The 22,745-nt window shown below is 34.9% G+C and overlaps 1 protein-coding gene across 2 annotated transcripts in view; it reads right to left on the minus strand.

The window, feature by feature from the left end:
• Positions 1-22,745, minus strand: part of THSD4 (thrombospondin type 1 domain containing 4) — an 850,332-nt gene that overhangs the window by 770,557 nt on the left and 57,030 nt on the right. For both annotated transcript variants that reach the window (XM_031955286.1, XM_031955287.1), the window contains exon 2: positions 22,537-22,650. In XM_031955286.1, the coding sequence (XP_031811146.1) occupies positions 22,537-22,565 (29 nt within the window). In that variant the 5' untranslated portion in view covers positions 22,566-22,650. The remainder of the gene's footprint in view (positions 1-22,536; positions 22,651-22,745) is intronic.

Raw genomic sequence — 22,745 nt, forward strand, 5'->3', positions numbered from 1 at the left:
AAACACAGAAGCACTGTAGAATTTACACAGATTAATGAATAACTGAATATGGGAGAATGAATCATATAAAGCAGTCTGAGTGTTGACCTTTTTTGACTGAATAGAAGATGGTGTTTAATAGAAAAAGGTAAGACAGGAAGGATTTCTGTCTGTTGAGACTGGGAAAGAGGAGTAAGAATATGACTTTGGCTTTGGATGGGTTGGATTTGAGATTAAAAAAAAAAGAGAATGTCTGAACCACAGTATCCAGCAAGTAGTTGGAAAAAGAGGCCTGGAACATGAGAAGAGATTGTAGCTAGAGATATACATTTGAAAATCACACAGAGATGAAAAGAAAGGAAAAATAGATATCAAGAATAGTGTTTAGACAACAACAAATTGGTTGGTTGTTATTCTTCATTCTCAAAGAGGACCAAATGACATCACTGAGTGAGAGTCAAGATACAGTGAGTCCAGCTGTTGCTGATCAGACTAATATGAGCTTGGAATGCTCTACCATAGGTCAGGCACTGACAAATGCTATGAACAAATACACTAAGAAATCGAATCAAGTTCAAGGTAGAATGAATAGCAAGAGGGAAGAAATCATCATATTTGGTGACTAGATCCAAAATGTCTATCTCTTGTTCTAATTTCTTTTCTGACCTTCTTCACCTACAAATGACTTTTGAACATTTTCACTAAAATGTTCTACCATTACCTCAATGTTTCTTGTCTTTGTTGGCAAAAAAATAATTCTGGTTCCTCTCTTAGAACTTTAGAATCATCCCTGACTCCTCCCTCTCTCTCAACCATTTAATTCCCCCTCTCCAAATCTGATCAATCACAAAGTCCTACCAATTCTCCCCTAATAAATCTTTTCTGTTCTCATTGATTGTACTCAAAGTCAAGCCTTTATTGACTCACATCTCAAATTTTTATTTTATATTTAAATATTTTTACATCTCAAATTATTAACCTGACAATATAAATACTGTCACATATACATTATATAGCTATGTCTATAAATACACATATAAAGTATATAAACCCTATAAGATATGTGTATATATATACTATATAAACACACATTTAAGGTGTGTGTCTAAACACACACATACACACACATACACACATACACATACATACACACATACATATATCTAGTTTGTATATAGTTGTTTATGTATTGTCTTCTCCATTATATTATGCTGTGAGCTTATTGAGAACAAGGACTCCTTTTCTTTTTCCTTTTTTTTAAAACCCTTTTTATATCCCTAGTGTTTCCCAAGCCTGGAACAGAGTAGGTCCTTAATAAATGCTTCATGACTTGACAACTTTTGCAATTGCTTCACAATTGATTTTCTTGAACCCAATCTATTTTTCTACTTGCCTTTTATCCATTTTGAAAATCATTTACCAAATTACTTTTATCTAAATACTGATTGTGTCATATGTTAGCTTTTTTAATGGAACAGGGAGCCTTTGGTGATTGTCCAGATCCCTAGAGGCATAATTTTATGAACCAATATCATGGAATGCTAGTTTTTAATGCCTATTATTTTCCCTACTTCTCTGAAAGCTCAATTCTGAAAGAAGTTTCTTGCTGCCAGGTTTTTTGGTACAATCCCATGTAACATGAATGGGAAATATCAAAGGCCAATAAACCACAAGGGGCAAGAATGGACTGAGAGCTACAAACAACCCCAAACAATTTAATTTTTAAAACAGGGAGTAGAACTTTTAAAATTATGTAAAAAGCAGAAACAATTTTAAATAAACCTAAGGCTAAAGATATGCACTGATTTTACATTGGGATACTTGTATGGGAATGACTAATTAGTAGGCAAGTCTTATTTGTTATTGGAATTAACTAGATAAATCACTCCACTAATTAAGAATGCCTATGCACTACCATGCACAGAACTGAGAAAGAACTATCATCTGTCAATTCTTTCTATTTCCAGTCCAGGTGAGATTTCCCAGTTTGAATCAAATTAAGCAACAGGCTCCATTTCAGGCGATTCACTTCTATCAGTTCCTCCAATTCTGCCAATTCCTCATATACTCTATGTCACTTAATCCCTATTTGTCTCAGTTTCTTATCTGTAAAATGGGGACACACTAGAGAAGAAAATGGAGAACCACTTCAGTATCTTTGCCCATAGATTTTATCCATGGGATCATAGAGTTATACACAACTAAACAATGATAGAGGGAGTGGAGTAAGAAGAGGAGGGAGATACAGAGAAACAAGTTAGTTATAGATAACAGAAAAAAAATAAAGATAAAAGATATGATATCTGTAATCCCTGAGAGACCCTTTTTCCTACAGAGGTTCCCAGAAAGATTAATTCAAGATACTTTGTGGATCAGCACCCTTATCAAACAATAGCTTATCTACCACTAACCCCCACAAAAAGACACACATATGTTCACTTGCAAGAGTCAGCCAGAAAAAACATCAATTCATAAAAATGTATTTAATTAAATGACATAGCAAAAAAAAAAAAAAAAGTGGGGGGGAGAGACAAGAAAAGATTATCCCATGATTATATACAGTATGATCTCCCACAGGTCATATCATAAGTGGGGAAGAATATAAATATAGAGAACATAGGTAACCAGGGAGCATGCATGCAGAACATGCAAGGCCAGAGGAACTCACACCTCTGATGGTGCTGGACTAAGAGCAATATGGCAATGTCATCATGATTCTCTGGTCTGGACTCTCCTTTTCTACTATGTCACAATTCCACTGATTTTATGTTGCCGAATTTCTCTAGGTTACCATCTTCTGGGGCGTTTTACAGGTTCTCATTTTCTATGTAATAAAGTGAAATAATATAAAAACTTTCCCTAGAAAGAGCACATTTACAACATTATAGTCTAGTTAAGAGTCTAGTCAACCTTAAATAAATCTAAGGCTAAATTCAAAATATTATTATATTATGACCACATATATAGGAGTAACTATTTAGCATGTCTCATTCATTATTGGAATTAACCAGATAAATGACTCCTCTAATTAAGAATGGCTGTGTACTACCACCCATATAACATACTAGCTAGCAAAAGGCAGTCAACAAAAGTAAGCAAATTACAAAAATTAACAAGAGTGCTAAAGGCTAAGATTAAATTGCCTATATGTGGATCTGATTCTAAGTCCATGGACCCAGACAATTATCTGATTTATGATTAGAAAAGTTTTTGTAATAATTTTTTAACACTTCATGAAAATCCTATAGTCCCTAAAACCCAATTTATGGCTTTTATTCAAAATTATTTTTTTAATTTTTTTTAAATTTTTATTTAATAGCCTTTTATTTACAGGTTATATGCATGGGTAACTTTACAGCATTAACAATTGCCAAACCTCTTGTTCCAATTTTTTACCTCTTACCCCCCCACCCCCTCCCCTAGATGGCAGGATGACCAGTAGATGTTAAATATATTAAAATATAAATTAGATACACAATAAGTATACATGTTTTGTTCAAAATTAAAAAAAAGAAAAGAAAAAAAAATCACACAGACATTGTGTCTAGACTGAAACTAGGAAGATTTCTCTGATTCCAAGATCTTCCCCAAATGGAATGCAAATGAAATTTACAAAGAACAAAAGCCAAGCAAAGACAGTAAAGTCATAGCCCTCCACTCTCCTGACCCATATTACTGCTTTTACTTTGTAGCTATGCCAGCACAAAAAAAGAAAAGAAAAAGTCTGCTTTTTTCTGCTATATTCTGGATTGTGCAAAGTTAAGAAACAAAAAAATCACAATTTATTCAATACATGTAAGACTAAAACTGTACTTTGGTTTTATATTAAGGACAGTTTTTTAAAGAAGAGTGGAGCAGTAAAAGGAAGAAGAAAACAAATATAAATGTAATAGAAAAAGAGATCAAAGAGAAAGAATGTTTTTTGTTTTTTTATGTACTAGGGATCATGGTAGTGTATTTTAGACTTTTGTCTCAATAAAGGCAACAATAAGAATTACAAACATAAGAATTGCAAAACAGTTTATAAAAGTCATCTCATTTTATCTTCACAACAACTCTGAGAAGTAGGTATTATTATTCTCATTTAACAGACGAGGATCAGCTAGGTGGTACACTTTCTCTTGTGGATAGAGTGTCAAACATGAAGTCAGGGATACCTGAGCCCAAATTCAGTCTCACATACTAGTTATATGACTTTGGGGAAGTCACTTAATCCGAATTGTATCAGTTTCTTCATCTGTAAAATAAGCTAGAGAAGGAAGGGGCCAAGTACTACAAAATCTTTGCCTAAAAGGAGTCATGAGGAACTGGACAGGACTGAAAACAACTAAACAATAAAAATAAAACTTTACCTTAATAAAGACCTGAAGTTTGCTTGTGGAAAGGAACACAGGAAGGATTGCCACTTATGAATTCTATTTCTCACAAAAGTAATCATGCAGAAACAAACTTGAAATTCAAAATATTTCCCCAATATATCAATCACAATAGAGCAAATTCGTGTTTTTGAAACAAGTGTTGTAGCAGAATTGTCTGTGTCTTGATTTTATTTAATTTCCCTTTTCCATTTCACACACTCTCTGTTCTAGTCAGATCAACCTGCTACCTGTTTCTCATGTATGACAGCCTATCTCTCCCATCTATGTCTTCACACAGCTCTCCTACCTCACCTTCACCTTGGACAATCAAAGTTCAGGTACTACCTCCACAGGTGGCCTTTCTAAATGCTCTTAGGCATTCTCGTTACCTTGAATTACATTGTATGGTCTTGTATTTATTTAACTCAGACATTGATGGTATCCCATCTAGTAAAATGTCCCATTCCTTGAGGAGAGGGATTGTTTTTCTCTTTTTTTTAAATCCTTGGCACACCATAGTGTGGCTTACACATAGTGGGAACTTAATAAAAGTTTGTTGAATTGGATTAAATTGTGGGCTGAAGTGGGTTTCAAGACATGATTTTAGCCAAAATGATTGTCAGCAATAAAAGGATTAATACTTGAAATGATGTTTATCTTTGGTCATTTAGTGATACTCAACATAAAACCTTTTCTGGCAATGAAAATAATATTTTATAGAAGAAGGATAATTAGGACAATGTGTCTTGTTGAGTAGTTGCAGCCATATCCTCTTTGTTACCTTATGTGGGGTTTTCTTAGCAAAGATACTGGAGTAGTTTGCCGTCTCCTTCTCCAACTCATTTTATGTAATATTCTCTCTAAAATATAATGTTCTCTGTTGAGATTTTCTTGGGGTTCTCTGGGAGTAGCCTTTGTTTCAGTTCAGTAATCACCACACAAGTGTAGCCAGGGGTTAAAGTCCAGACCCTTTATTGTCTCCTTCAGTCTTATCTCCTTCGCTTGGAGTCCAGCTGGCTTTCTTATAGTCCAGATCCTTTATTATCTCCTTCCTGGGGCTGGGCAGCTTTCTGGAGAGCCTTCTGGAGTCTTGGTTTCAGTGGAGAAGTGAAGGAGGACAGCCCTGCCACCACTTCTCTGTCTTCTCTAGTTCTGATTCTGGCTGAGTTTATCTGAGCTTATATGGTCTCATCAAAGGTGTGAATCTTGTAGAACTATAGTAAGTACCAAGTACATGTACTGAACTAGAGAACTGTTAAGCACCATGCTAAATTAGATAACTATTGTCTACCTATTCCACTGACTTAGTACCTTGTAAGAATCCTTTGTTTCAAGTTCAGAGTTCTGGCCCATAACAATTTTACAGATAAGAAAACTGAGGTCTTCCTGGTGCTTTCTCCTCTATGCCATCCAGCTGCCCTTAAGGCAAAGCTTTTAAGAGTCAAAAGGGGAAGAAAAAAAGTATACTATTTTTATATAACATACATAAGGGCAAATCAGTATTTCCTAACCTCAAGAAGCTTAAAATTTAGCAAGAAGTGACATATAAATCATCATTAGCGACATTATGGTATGATATTAATGCTTTATTCTTTATGAATTATTTTCAGTACAGGGTTTTTTCAGGAGATAGAATTCCTAAGTTCCCATAATCAAATGCTGCATTGATTGCTAAGATGAGATGTTTCTCAAATTATTTATGTGAATTTTTTAAAATATCAAAGTGTACTTTTTCTTCATTTCCTTACTAACATTTCAAACATGAAAAAGATTACCAAATGGGGACAGAGGAGAAGCAACAAAGATAGATAAGAAAGAAAAATAATATGATACTAGTATAAGAATTAATCATTTGGACTATGGATTTTACAGTAAATTGAATTCGGCTACTATTTTTATAACTGCCTATTGGAATTCTATTTAAACTTTTTTGCTTTTTCTCAATTTCTTTGTAGTTATTAATCAACTGAACAATTCACCAGGATTTTGTTGTTCAATTGTTCAAGCAGTATACAATTCTTTGTGACTCTATTTAGGATTTTCTTGGCAAAAATACCGTATTAATTGGCCATTTGATTCTCCAGCTCTTTTGATGAGGAAACTAAGGCAAATAGGGATAAGTGACTTGCCCAGAGTCCCACAGCTGGTAAATGTCTTGAGACCAGATGTAAACTCAGGAAGTTAAGTTTTCTTGACTCAAGGCCTAGTCCTCACCCACTGTGCCAGCTAGTTGTTCTCTAAGGAGCTATGTTTCTAACTCAATGCTTTGCTATGGGAGATAGAAAAATATAAATTATCCAAATGTCTTAGTACAATTTTCAGCTTTAATAACTTTAGAAGAATGATTATTACACACATAAAATATTTACAAATTATTTAAATGCCTTTTATGCTTATCTTATTTTATGAAATTTTAATACTAAAGTTCTAATTTTAATTTTAATAAGATGAGGTATTTTGTCATTATGTATTGCATTCGTGACATTTCTAGATAATATTTCTCAAATCCGTGGATTTGTTTGACTTGGGTCAACTGATTTATCTCCATTAGACATTTCTTGGATCATATAAAAAATGTCTGATATTCATCAAAACCTTATTATCTAGATGATCTTAAATCCAAGATCACAAATATAATCCTTTCAATCACTGAGCAACTATTCATGAAATTTTTTCTAATGTTAACATTCAACCAGAGTGATATATATAAAACAAGACAAAGGCTATATTGAATTCTAATAAGAAATGTATGAAGTTTTAATGATAACATTTCAAGTGGGTTTTTAAAATAAGTTTAAAGCATTTACATTTAAAGTTTATTAAAACCTAAAACTGCACTAACTTTTGGGACATGCCAAAGCATGCATAAGTCATTTTGACTATTACAAATATCAAAATTAACTACAAAGGACATGTGAAGAAAGATGCTATCTGCAGCTAAAGGAAGAACTGATAAATAGAAATATGTGATTTTACATAAAGACACATATTTGTGTCTAATGTTAAACATCTCTAGAGTGGGGGGGGGGAGAAAAAAAGAAAATGTACATGATAACTTTATTATATGTTTAAAAGGAATAGCAAGTTATATATACATTTTCAGTTTCATGTGTGATCACCTTTTCCTATTATCCTATGTTATAGAAATGCTTGTTTTATCCCACCACTTAAAATAAAATAAAATATAATAATATTTAAAAATGAACATTCTTTGCCACTTTCCTCCAAGCAACTCATAATCTAGACTAGAAAATAAAATTAACACATAAAACAATTAATGATACTTTTGGTATTAAATTCAGAAGAGAGATTGAAAAATATAGGCTGCTGCTGTCAGATCAAGGGAGGGGGATTTTGAACAGTTTCATAAAACCAGTAAGATGTACAAAGGTAAAGAGTAACAAAGAAAACATTCCTATTAATAAAAAAATGCATAAACAAATATAAGAGGTAAGAATTATCATGGAAAGGATTGTTAAACTGAGAAATAGAGTTCAATAGACAATTGGGAGATGCCAGATAATAGAGATGCTAGGCAGCAAGCAGAGTTTCAATCTGATTGGTATGTACTGGAAAAAAATGAAAACATCATGATGAAATCTGTATTTTAAAAAAATTATTCAGACAGTAGTTTTTGCAGAATGTTCTGCAGAAGGAAGAAACCAGAGACAGAAACCAGATACAGGAGGCTGCTGTAGTAATACAGGTGTGAAGAGATAAGGGTATGAGCTAAAGCAGTAGCAGAGGAAATGGAAGGAAGCCAGATTTCTGAGCAATATTTCAACAAGATAGTTAGTTAACAAAACTTGGTGACAGACTGGATAAAGGAAATAAAAGGCAATAACTAAGTAAAAGATGACACTGTAATTTTTGCTGTTAGATGACTGCAAAAATAAAAGCACTAGTGACAATCATAGTCAATCAAAGAGGAAAGACAATAAAGGAAATGCCAAAATTTCCATACAGAGATCTCCTGTAGGCAACTGGAAAGAAACAATGAAGAGTGAAATGAGTATAATCAAGAGAGCATTGCATATAATAACAGCAATATTCTTTTAAGAAAAACTTTGAGTGAATATTATTTTTTTATCTTATCAGCTTTTTTATTTTACCAAATACATGCATAGTTTTCAACATTCACCTTTGAAAAACCTTGTGCTCCAACTTTTTCTCCCTCTCTCCCCCCATTCTCTCCCATAGTCAGAAGCAATCCAATATAAATTTAACATGTGCAATTCTTCTAAACATATTTCCATGTAAAGAAGTTATTCTGACTAATAAATATCAAATTAACTATAAAGGATATATGAAGAAAAATGCTATCTGCATCTGAAGAAAGAACTCATAAATAGAATATAGAATAATTTTCTACACACACACATATTTGTATCTAATGGTAGTCATCTTGGGGAAGAGGGGAAGGGGAAAGAAAGAAAGAATATGGGAAAAGAGACATTTACACAATAATTTTGTTGTATATTTGAAAGGAATAGAAAGTTACACATTGCAGATTTACAGTTTCATATGCAATCATCTTTTTCATCATACTGTTATGGAAATGATTGTTTTTATTCTATAAATTAAAAAGAAAGAAATACATGGATAAGAAGTCAGTCTTGGAAATCTGGATTTTGAAAACAACAGAACAGAAGCTGAAAGGCAATCTTGGACAGTGAATAGGGAGCCCACCTCTCTATTCAGGAAGGATTAGCTTTAAAACTCACCTTTGACATACCAATTGTGGCCCTGGGCAGGGTACTTAACCTCTTGGACAATTCTGTAAGGTTCTAAATTGTAGAGAAAAAGCCCACCTGCATTAATGGAGAGGATTTCCTCATGTGGGAATTCCCTGTTCTAATGAAATCACAGCTATAATCCCTGTTTCTATCCAGAAAAGAGGAAAGATTTGAAGCCACACCCATCAATTCAAAAAAACTTACATTATAGAGCCTGCTACAGGCACACTTGCTTAGTCTAAAAGAAAAAAAGATTTTAAAAAAATTACAGTCTCTACTCTCAAGAAGCTTACATTCTAGTAAAGAAATGTACACAGACAAGTAAATATAAAACATCTACAAAGTAATCTTGGAATTAATGAACATTATCAATTGGAATACATATGGTCACAGAGAAAGCCTAGATTAAGAAAAGCACTGAGACTTTGGGATCACTCAGGATAGGGGTTAGGAAGAAGAGGAAAGATAAAAAGATAGAGCAATAATAGTTATAAAAGTAAGAAAGTTCACCATCCCCAAAGCCAAAAGGAAAGGGAATTTCAAAAATGAAGCCTATCCCTAATAGTCTAGCCACAACATCCTAAAAGTCTACAAGACAGGGGGTAGATATTAAGTATTTCCTTTGGTGCAATGGGAAAAAAAGAGAGATTTCAAAATAGCAGTGCTTGCAAAATTTAGCTATGAATTAAAATGCATATTATATTCGTCTGGTTACGTTTATCCTTAAAAAAAATAGTTGCAATGTTTAAAATGAATAAATTAAAACCTGGATTAGATTTTATCTTTTGGCATCATAGGAAATATTAAGGCCGCTTTTTTTTTTCTTACAACCAAAGTAGTTGTATGCAGGCTTTGACAAAAGGATGAAAAATTATATGGCAAGAAATTCAGGGAGGGACGGTCTGTGTTTTTTAGGCTATTGAAGGGAGTATTTGCTTTTAGCTTAAAGCTTAATCTTTTTTGTATGTCATGGACATTTTTGGCAGTCTGGTGAAGCCTATGAATACCTTATATGTTAATAAATGAACAAAATGCTAATTTTCAATTTGAGGTTAGTAAAAAGAAAAGTGTATTTTTTTTATCCACATTGATAGAGTCTCTGAAATGAGAGCTCTCCATGGATTCCAAGTTAAGAATCCCTAGCATTAAAAAAATTGTTTGGGGAATTACATTATGAAAGAAATTAAAGTCAAGGATGCTACTTTACCTTGAAAATCTAAAAAGAAAAAAATCAAGTATTAAGTGCGAGTGGCTACAAATAAACATTTCTCTACTTTTCCAAAGGAATTCTTGCTGCTCAGTTATTTTTAAGTGGTGCCCAACTCTCTGTGACCCCATTTGATATTTTCTTAACAAAAATACTAGAATTGTTTGCCATTTTCTTCTCCAGTTCACGTTACAGGTGAGGAACTGGGGTAAACAGGGTTAGCTGACTTACCCAGGGTGACACAGTAAGTATATAAGACTGCATTTGAACTCATGAAGATGAATCTTCCTGATTCAAAATCTTAGTACTTCATTCACTGCACCAACTAACTACTCACATGGATGAGGGTCTTTTTTTCTTTTCAATGGGGAAAAATGTAAAGACTAGTCAAGCTTTCCTATTTCATGTGATTTATCCAAAGAAGGTTTCCATTATATTTCCCTACAAATGTAAAAACACCCTTTCTACCACAGAATGTCTGTGGCTGAGTCCTAGTAAAGCTAAAAATGTATGAGGTTACAAAAGAAAATACATTGGAAAATAAACCTTTGAGAGGATGGGTTTGGCTGCAGAAGAAAACTTAGAGGTCTTCTCTATTGCTACCCTCTTATTTTTCATAGCAGGAAACTGAGGCCTAAATAAAGTAACTTGCCTAAGCTACTATATAGACAAGTGATTTGAACCCAGAACCTTTAAATACAATATTCTTCTTATACTACAGGAAATGGGATTCCTATAAATGGAACAGTCACAGCAATCTGTCTGGGAGAAATTACTTTTTGGGCTACAAGAACAGCGATCCAAGCAACATCATCCAAGCTAAAATTATAGTATTTCAAAGTGCCTTCCTCACCACATCCCTGTGAAGTAAGCCATCCAATGATTATTATCCCCTTTTTACACATAAGGGATGATTGAATGGCCCATGGTCACCCAGCTCCTGAATAACAGAGCCAGAATTTGAAGTCACATCTCATAATTCCAAGTCCAGCTTTTTTTCCATGACCACATGCTACCTCTCACATTGGAGGGTGCCCTACCTCCCTTTTTCATTCACTGTGTAAGAGGGCATTATCTCCTCTATCTGCAGCTGTCTAGCTGGTAGCTTGTGTCTATACTTGAGTGTGTCCAAAATACAGGAAATCTGGCCTATAATCCTTGATCATCCTTATCCATTTCTAAATCAACGTTTGGGGAATGAGAATGTGTGTGTGCGGCTAGCGTGTGTTATTTCACTTTGATAGTTTGCTTTGGCAAACTGCGGTGAATTTGCAACGTTTTGACAGGCTAAACTGCTACCAGGTCTTTGGCAAACAAATCACACACTCCAAGGCCAAGTGGTTGGGGAAGCAGCATTCCTACCAAGGCTTTACTATTCACCTTGCATTCAAAACAGACAAATCTTTCATATACATAAAGAAACAGATGGTTCCCCTGAGGCACAGACAGTGTGCCATCTGTCCAGCCACTTCCCTGACCTTAAACACTCATTTTTATTTCATAATACAGAAAACAACCTTCAAACTCCGTACAAGATATAGTCTCAAGCTAACAGTGGAACAAAGGCTGAGGTTTCAGGGTTTTGTTTTTACCTTCCCCGGAAATTTGTCATTACTATTTCATGTCTCAGTTTACTTTTTAAAAATTGAAACAGTTTAAAGACATCAAATTCCAAAATATAGTCCATAGCATGCACACACGCATGTGAACATACATACATATACACATATACACACAGAGAAAGCTTATTTCCTTTTTTTTTGTGGAGAGCACAATATGAGAGAGAATTTGGAAGGAACTGGATTACTAATAAAATTATTCTGAACTTTGAGGGAAAAAAAGAGCCAAAAATTTAATGTCAGAGCAGAAACCCCTACCTACTATACTCAAGGGGATCAAAGAATTCTGCTCAACATGCATGTTTACAGTATTAAACTCAGCCCTCTGGTCGCCTCTGACAGCAGTTAAGCCCACATAAAACAAAACAAAAAAAAAAAGATTAGTTATCAGAGATTAGCTATTAGATATCAGCTAGAACATAATGTATTACTGCACATAAGACATTTGCAATAGTTCTATCATAACAATTTCATTCCATGAGCCTTCATATGTTGCTTTAAGTGCCTTCAACTATATACATACATGTTTGTATAGATACAGCATGTTCTTTTGTTTGTAAAATGAGAAGAAAATGTAACCATTTGTAAGACTAATGAGAGAAAAAGCTAACATTGTAATGACTGCAAAGCAACATGATGTAATAGGAAGAGCTCCGGACTTGGAATCAAAAGACAGGTTTGAACTCTGCCTCCCACATCTCCTAGCTGTGAGACCCACTATTCTCTAAGCCTTTTTATTTTTTCTTCCATGGAATAGGGATACTAAAAGCGTCTACATTCAACAGTTTTTTATAAGGATCAAATAAAATGATAATATGCAAAGGACTTTGAGAACTTTCATCAGGATGATAAAGGATTTTTAAATCATGTCATATGAGAATGTGCTGAAGAAATTGGGAATATTTCACCTAGAGAAGAAAAGACTGGAATGGGAGTAATGGATAATAACTGGATTCAAGTATTTGAGGGCTGCTGAGCATAGGACAGATTAGACATGTTCTACTTGGTCCTTGAGGGGAAAACAAGAAGCAATGATGGAAAGTGGCAAAGAGACCAATTTAGGCTTGACGTTAGAAAAAATTTCCTAATTACAACCATCCCAAAGCTTCCAGAAATGGTGGCTTCCTCCTATTTTGAGCTCTCCAGATAGAAATGGGACAGTCATTTGTAGCACACATTGCAGTGGGGATCCTTTAACCAACTGAATTAGATAACTTCTGGAGATCCTTTGCAAATTTCAAATTCTATGATTATATGAATACTACAGAAAAGCTAGATATCTTTATTATTGTTGTCTGATCAATCTAGTGGCATTAAGTAATATTATACAGTAGGGCTGATTCAAAACCAGGTCCTTTTCTATCTCTATATCCAGTTCTCTTTCTAGTATAAGACCTGTGTCTCATCTGACATCCTCCATGCCTGTGTTTCACATATATCAAAGATATATGAAGAATCTGTAATTTCTTCAGTGTGGATACTTCTTCAACCAAACAGATTGCAATCCATCCATATTTAGTAGATAAGTCTCAGTGTTACCGTAGAAGCAGAAAGCTTTTTATATAACCCATGGTCATATGGCTGGGAAGATTTGTCGATGGTCATATAGCCAGTAAATGTCAGACGTGTGACATGAACTCCAGCATAGCTTGAGTTAAAGTCTATCACTCTAACTTCTAATCATGCTGCCTAATGTGCTTAATAAGTGTCTCTTGAATCACATCCATTCTAGCCCATCTTCTCCAACAGATTTCACCCTTTGTTATCCTTACTTTTTCATTTATCCTTGATTTCTCCCCATTTGCTGGCTTTCCTTAATCCCTTGTCTAAGTCTCTGCCAGCCTCACAAAACTTTCACTTGATCCATCCATCCCCACTAGCTGTTCTCCCATCGCTCTCCTCCCTTCTCTTGTTAAACTCCTTGAAATGGCTATTTACTTCCTTTCCTTTCACTGTCTTATGAGTCCTTTATATTCTGGCTTCCAACTTCATCATTCAGCTGAAACTTCTCTCTCCACAGATATGAGTGACTTCTTTCCTCAGTTCTCATCCTTCTTGACATCTCTATAATCTTTGACATTATTGATCACCTTCTTTTTGATACTCTCTTCTCTCTGGGTTTTTGTGACACTTCTCTCTCCTACTTCTCCACCTACCTCTCTTGACCACTCCTCAGTCCAGTTCACTAAATTTTCATCTAGATTTTGCCCACTTACTATGGCTGTCTCTCAACATTCAGTCATGGGTTCTCTTTTCTCTACTGTTTCACTCAATGAGCTCAAGCTCCATAAATTCAATTGCCATCAATATGCAGATGACTCTCAGATCTATTTAACTAGCTTTAACCTCTGAAGAGATTAAAATTGTTCCACATAAAGAGGCAGAGCTCTGAGGCAACAGCTCTTAATTAAAGGATCCACGATCTCTAATGAAGTGGTTCTCAGATCTTCCTCACAATCTGAGCTGCCCCTCATATATTCCTCACAATTTAAAATGCTCCTCATTCCAGGATCCTATTTTTATTGGCCTAGATATTTAGACATTCAAAAACATCTATACCAAATGCAGAGAAATTCCATTGATTGACATATGATACATAAGTAAATATGATAAGTCAGTAGGGTCATAGATCAAGGGAAACAAGGAATATCTCCACTAACTATGTGGTTACAAGGTGGGTGGGCTTCTCCTTAGGCTGGGCAGAAGAAAATGGTACATTCAATCACAATTAAGTGGTCATAAGATGGTCATGAGATGGTCACCTGTTCATGTTAGACAAGACAGAATGGTCCAGAGGTACAAAAATAAATTGGAGGATTTTCCATGTAGAGTCACCTCTACCACACTGGGCTTGGTCAATATGACATGAAAAACAAGGATTGAGAGCCTCTGGTTACCTTCCTAAAATTAAACAAATGAGCTTAGAATCTGTAGTTCACACCTCTGGGACCTAATATATAGAATTTATAATCACTGCTGCTAGAGAATTATATCAAATTGATTTGAATACTGATTGGCAAAAAGTAGGAGTCCAAATGAATTCTTTCTCACACTCTTCCAGTGTCATGTCTCCAACTGCTATTGAATATCTCATACTTGATTATATCTTAAACTCCATATATTCAAAATATAACTCAATATTTTCCCTCTAATCTCTTCTCTCTTCCTATCTTACCTATAACAATGAAGGGTACTACCATCCTTATTCTATCTCAGTTCAATATCCAATCTGTTACTATGCCCTATTGATTTTACTTTCTTAACTCTTACATATATACCCGTCTTCTCCATTCCAATATTTCCATAACCTCAGTGCATGTTAGATTGCTTGTCATGGTTATCATGCCATGGTTAGATTGCAATAGTCTTCTAACTGGTCAACTTGCTTCAAGCCTCTTCCTACTCCAGTCTATCTTTTTACCCAGTTTCTATCTAATGCACAGGTCTGACCACCACCTCCTTCAACAAGCTCCACTGGCTCTTTGTCACATCCAGGATCAAATATAAAATCCTCTGCTTGACATTCAAAGACTTTCATAATCTGTCTCCCTTCCTCCTTGTTAAACCTTCTGAAACTTTACTCACTACTACACCATTCCCCTTCACTATATACTCTGGCTTCCATACTGTTCCTGGAATAAGACACTCCATCTGCTAACTCTCATAGTCTTCCATACTTAAAATTTTTTATTTTCACTTTTTCATTTCAATTCTCATAGTCTTCTGTACTTACAGTTCTCTCTGCAAGAACCCTTTCCTTATCCCCCTAAATTTTAGTACTTTTCTTCTATCATCCCCAATTTATTTAAAATAAATCTTATTTATGCATAAGTGTTTGCATTTTCATTCCTTCACTACACTGCAAGTTCCTTATAAGTAAGGACAATATATTTACTACCATTTTAATCATTCCTTGATAACTCAGTCATCATTTTGACTAGCAATTATAAATCCTGCTATAATATAATGACTCCCTGGAGTTTGTGGAGTTATTTACCTAAATTATGCTTATAGGTTATAAATAGGTTATAAAATAGGTTATATAAAAATAGGTTATAAATTCTGTCTGATTTTGATAGTCTGTCTCCTCTTTCAATGTTATAGCAACTGTGATGAATTTTGTCTCATATCAGGGTACCTGATGCTAGAATTCCCCCCCTCCCCTTCTCATCTACACTTATTAGTTGTAAAATTAAATAATCAATGTTATTAGTGCATTATCTGACATATAAGTAAACGGACTCTAGGATAGGGCCGGAAAAATTGTCTATGACTAAAGTACATGAGCTTTAATGTTTTATTTGAGAAGCAGATTAATTGCATATAGTAAAAAGAACGAGTTCCAGAAGATATGAATCCCAGTTCTGGCTCTTCATGACAAATCATGTGGCCTAAGGTAAGCTCAAATTTCTTCTTACTCGGTGTCTTCCTCTATAAAACATCCTGCCTATCTGATAGGATTGTTGTAAGAATCAGTTGAGATTTGATAGCACATTGGAAAAACTCTATAGTACTATGTAAAATATACATTATAGTTACTGTTATCCACTTTGGCTGCTTAGAAACTTTAAAAATAAAACTTGATTTCTGAATCTTAATTGTGTTCTGGATGGTAGAGGCTAATGAATGAGTGGTCTCTAAATAAGTGAGACATTGCTGCTCTTGCAAAATATTTTGGAAATACTACTACATCACCCACAGAATAAATGCTGTTGTGATATTCATTCTGTCCCATGAGGTATCTTTTTGGTGTATATCAAAAGTCACTGTGCAAAAAAAGTTTAGAATTAAATGGAGAAAGAATACAAAAATGAGAGATTCTATCTTGGGAGAATAGGTTTTAAGGTAAACAAGTCATGGAAATTCCACTTTAGTGTTAAACATTAAGGGAATTGGTAACCCAAGAGCCATATTTGAAAGCAAATTATACTCTGTGTTTTCACAGAATGATAGGATTATAGGTTTGGAGCTGGAAGGGGACATGATATCTAGATCAACCCTTTCACTTGATGAATAAACTAAGGTCCACTCAATATGTAACTTGCCTCAGCTCACAGAGGTTCCACAGTTAACCCTTCCATGTAGCAGGGATTAAGTGCCGGAACCTAGCTGATCTGGAAAATCCAGATAAAATTGTTTGCTTTCCTTTCATATCAGAAAAAAAGTCTGAACTTTTTCTTTTTCTTTTATGGGGTGTTCACAGCACCTTATTGTAAATCAATATGGAACTATGCCCAAAGGGCTACAAAACTGTACATAATCTTTGACCCAGAATTACCATTACTAGGTCTATATTTCAAAGAAATTATAAAGAAGGGAAAAGGGTCCACATGTGCAAAAATGTTTGTAGCAATTCTTTTTTGTAGTTGCAAAGAAATGGAAAATGAGTAGATGTCCATCAGTTGGGGAATGGCTGAGCAAGTTGTGGCATATTAAAGTAATGGAATATTATTGTTCTTTAAAAAATGATGAACAAGCTGATTATAGAAAGACCTGGAAAGATTTATATGAATTGATACTGAGTGAAACAAGCAGAACCTTAAAATGGAAAGTTTCAATGATTAGAAAGGATCCTTTATATAAAATGACTGGCTACATGTTACCTAGGGCCTCTGTTGAAAGGACGACTTTGTCCTTTTCTGTATCCACTCCTTTCTACCTCCTTTTGGGTCATTCATAAACTTTTCATTTCCCAGACCTACTATTAGATATCTTTCCCATCATCCTTTAGCTATTAGTTATCCTTAATCTCCTGTTGGCCTTCCTTCAGACTTAAGTATTGAGCCTCCATCCTAAATTCAACCTCAAACCTTCCTAATATTTGTTATAAGCTGTAACAAAGTACTTGAGTTGCCATAAACTGCTAGCAAAGAGCAATCTGGCTACTTATTCAAGTCCTCTCTGTCTATATGCAGAAGAGAAAAACTGGCTTTCTTTTCCACATGGCTTGGCAGAAGCTACAAAGAGATCAGGGTCACACCATGTGTCTTCCCATCAGGAATGTGAATACTTATAAATGCTTTTTGTTATTATTGTTGTTATTTTTTCTTTTCCTGTCAGGGCTTTCCCTGGCAGCCAGTACTCCAAAACCTTACTTAACCTGCCTTTTCTATTTGAGTGGGAGTCTCTCAGCTCCACTGGCATTGATCCTCCCCAATTCCTTTTTGATCAATGCTGAATTTCCATACAGTTCATCTCCTTAGTAACTGCTGTGGGTTCCCTTGTTATTTTTCTCTGCCAGATACCACTAACTCTTAAAAAAACCAGAATATTTCAAAAGCATATTTAAACCAAATAAAACACAGTGTAACTTCTTTTCATATTATATTGTATTTTAACACAACACAATTATTTTGTTTTTACTTTAGTTGGCTTTTTTTTAACTTTCTTGAGAGGAAATTGGATTGGGAGCCTTGAAGACCTGGATTCAAATCCTACCTCTAATACTTGTTAGTTTTTCCATCATGATTTCACTCGATGTCTCTAAATTTATTTTCCTCATTTATAAAATAGATGTTAATAGAATCTTTAAAATCTAGTTCATAGGATCATTGTGGAATTCCACAATATAAAGTGATTTTGCAATCTTTAACTTGATATATATGTAATTTGTTGCTGTTTTTATTATTGTTTTCCCTATTACAAGTATCTCAATATCAAATCACTATGGTCTGACCTTGGACCATCCCTGACTCTGCTTCCAACGTGACCTTAAAGTGAAGTTCTTGACTACATCACCCACTTATACAATGAATTCCAATAGCTCTCTTTTGCCTCCAAGAACAAATAGAAAATCCTCTATGTAGTTTTTGAAGCTCTTCACATCTTCCTATTTTTCTGTTTCTTTTTCTTCATTTTGCTGCATTCTACATAATTTATAATAGAAGGATGCTGGCCTCCCTGCTACACTAAGGACACAGCATTCCATAGGCAGACTTCTTCTCTTTTCATTGGCTATCTCCCATTCCTAGAATTCTTCCCTTCTTCATCTCTGCCTCCTGGATTTCCTTTTTCTGAGTTCAAATTCTACCTTCATCAAAAGATCATCACGCTTAATGCTAATGTTTTTTCTCTAAAATTACCTAGCATTTATCTTATACATGATTGCATGTGTATAGTTATTTAAAAGCTGTCTCTCTCAATAGATTGTGAGCTCCTTGAGTACAAGGACTATGTTTTTGCTTTTTTGTATCCCTAGCACTTGGACCAGGGTCTGGCACATAGCAAGTACTTAATAAATACTTGTTAACTTGACTTCACTTATCCATAAGACTTTCATGGACTTATATGAGCAGCTTTTATTAATAAGTAATATTAAGCTTTCATTGATTTATTCCTTTTAAAATAACATATACCCTTCCATTCCCATACCCTAAATATACATTTCAATATTCTGTGTAATCATATTTAGCTTGAATCAGGATCTATAGTTTAGTTTATTATCTATTGTCTTTGTAGACAGCTGTAAGTCTGATTGTTGACCCTCTTGGCTACTGTCTGGTAAATTCCTGGGCTCCCTGCTAACATTCTTCATATGCTCCTCCTCCTATTCTCTATGGTATCTCTGTGGCCTTAACAAATGCAGCTGAGCAGTTTTCTCTTTTCCCCTCCTTTTTCTATTTATGGATATGATAATTGCACTAACCAAGTCACAGGCTTGGTGTAAACAAAGTCCTTGTAAAAGAACTGCAGCCATGTGATTGCTGTTATAGTCCATTAACCTCTGGAAGCCTCAGGCAATTCTTGAATAGATGCATTGCCACTTCACAGGTAGAAAATGTACCTAGTGACCTCTCTCTCTCTCTCTCTCTCTGTTCTGTCTCTCTTTGTCTCTGTCTGTCTGTCTCTCTCCCTCCTTCCCTCCCTTTTCCTTCCCCCTTTCTCTCAATTTTCTTGGTAGAGAAAATTCAGAATAAACAAATTTTTTCTACAACTCCCTCTACAAATGCAAACGTGCATTTCTGAAATTGGTGGTCTTGCAGAGTTGGAGGTGGGGTACTACAAAGTTTAAATAGCTTGCCCAGGATCACCATAAAACCATAGTCGAACAGAAAAAAGTTATTTATCCAAACAAGCATTTGTGTAATGCTTAACACAATGTCTGGCACATGGTTAGTGCCATATAAATGTTAGTTGTTGTTACCATTATTGATTATTATTATTATTAGAACTAAAGGTCAAGATCTCCCACTTGACTTAGGTTTTGCCACTAGACTCTGGAGTCTTCGGAGGGGAGAATTAGGCTGAAGCCTTTGCCCAGCTCTGCTTCATCTCAATCCAGTTGCAAGTCAAGACATCACTCTCCTGAAGTCATTGGTCCCCTTTGAGAATGAAGGACAAGCAACAACAACTATTATTTTAAAACTATTCAGAGATCTTCATCAGAAATCTCTGAAATTAATTTTTTCTTTTTTTTCCTGAGGCAATTGGGGTTAAGTGACTTGCCCAAGGTCACACAGCTAGGAAGTGTTGAGTGTCTGAGGCCAGATTTGAACTCAAGTCTTCCTGACTTCAGGGCTGGTGCTCTATTGAAATTATTTCCTTCATAATAACTCTAGCTTTCTCAAGGTGTTGTAGAAATCTTTATTGATACTGATTCCCTACTAAGTATCCCAAGCCATCTGGAGTATCCCAACCATCCCAAAGTATCTGTAATCAGGATTCAAACTACTCCTCCTGACTCAAAGTCTGGCACGCTATCTATTACACAACCTAGTGTATTATTGCACTTGCAGGATTACAAAATCAAGAACAATCAGGACCTCTCTGATTCTATTACAAAGTATGGTAAATACACATCTTGCTCTCTGTTACCTACTTCCTACTCCTCATACCCTGCCCCATCATGACCCAAAAACTAACCTCTGATGAATAGAGTCCTTACTTTGAAATAGCATGGCACAAGGGGTTAGCCTCCTTTCAAAGCTAGGACACATGAATTATTACAGGAGGTCAATAGTTCCCAGTGGAATATATTTAGGTTGTAGGAATCCTATAAAACTTTGTATAGAAAACTCCAGACCCCCACTCTCAAGGTGGCCATTTTTGTAGTCTCCCCAGTGAAACTGCCTTTATGGTCTTTTATACCTGCAAGTAACTGCTTATTGGTATTTTAGTTTTATAGGTGAAATTTGATATTAGGACTAAACTCTATTTTCCTACCCTTGAATTAAGACCCTACTTATCCAATCAATTAAGAGATCTTTATAGTATTTTTTAAAAAAGCATTGAGCCACAAGTCAAAAGATTATACATATTCAAGCACAAAAAACATATTTCCATATTTGAAAAGGTCTAGTTTTAAGATAAAATATGCCTCTTCTTAGCTGGCAAGTCATACAGTCCTCTGAGGCTCAGTTTTCTCATCTGTATGTAAAATGGTTATTCAGTAATTTTTGTTGTTTTATTTTTCAGTCATGTGTGACTCTTTATGACTCCACTTGGGATTTTCTTGGCAAAGATACCAGGATATTTTGCCATTTCCTTCTCCTTCTCCAGGAGAGGAAATTGAGGCAATCAGGATTAAGTGACTTGCCCAGAGTCACACAGCGAGTAAGAATCTGAAGCCTGATTTGAACATGAGTTTTCCTGACTCCAAGCTTGGTATGCTATCCATGGCACCACCTAGCTGTTTCCATTTGTAAAATAGCAATGTCAATATCTGGCTCACTTCCTCACAATGCTAATATAAGGATCACTATAAATCAGGGCTTCTTAAACTTTTTTTCCACTCTCTAGCCCTTTTTGCAAGAGTAATTTTTACCCAACCCTCTCTCAAATCTGAGCCTAGGTGTTTCTGACATTTGTGCATGCACAGTGCAAAATGCTCATGTGATATTGTTCAGAACCAAGTCTGCAGTAAAATGCAAACACAGGCAAGTACTGCCATTAAATACCTCAGATTCATTGCATGTTTGATTTTGAATTAATTTTTGCTTTTTGAGTTCAGCAACCTTTTACTATTGCCAAATTTTTTGTAATCCCCATATTCAGTTACACAACTCCATGTGTGGTCATGACCCAGTTTAAGAAGCTTTGCTATAGATGAGAATGTTATATACATGATAAAATGCTAGACAAAAGTAAAGCAGTGATATTATTATTATTAACATTGATATTATATTTTTTTAAAGAAAGAACTAGTCTCCTAAGGTTACCTGCTGTGAAACATGGCATATTTGTAGAGATGGTATATCGTGGCAAGAAGTATGCACTTAGAGTCAAGACCTCAGTTGAAACTCCAATTCTAAAACTACAAGTGTGATCTTGGGCAAAGCATTTAACTTCCCTGAGACTCAATTTTACCATTTGTAAAACATGAACAATAATATGTACACTACTTCCTTCATAGGATTGCTAAGAGAACATATTGAGTATGCCATAAAAGATTAAAAAGATGTGAATTATCAGGCTGAAATTAAATTTACAAGTAAATCATTCTTTCTTACCTCTTTTATTTTAAAATAAATGTTATTGATTTCATTTTTGTTTTTATATCACCCACATTGCCCATTGTATCCCTCTCCATTCTTATTCCAGAGAGTTATCACTTATAACAACAGATCTGAGGGGAGGAGGGAATAAATAAAACTAACACATTAAAAAAAAACTGACCCTTTTTTAAAATGCCTACTCACCTCAAAAAAATAATGAAATGGGAGATCATGATGTCTAGATGCTGGTGTCCAATGAAGATTAAGGAGCCCTTTAAGCAGTCACAATTTTTCTATGCCAAAAGTTATGTTCAAATCCTATAGTAGAAAAGGATATTGTTTTAGTATCACTGGTTTAGGGGTTTTTTCAAAACATAAAAGAAAACTCTGACAACTCCATGGATGGCCTAAGA

This window comes from Sarcophilus harrisii, chromosome 2, assembly GCF_902635505.1.
Source record: "Sarcophilus harrisii chromosome 2, mSarHar1.11, whole genome shotgun sequence".
In the NCBI taxonomy this organism is placed as follows: Eukaryota; Metazoa; Chordata; class Mammalia; order Dasyuromorphia; family Dasyuridae; genus Sarcophilus; species Sarcophilus harrisii.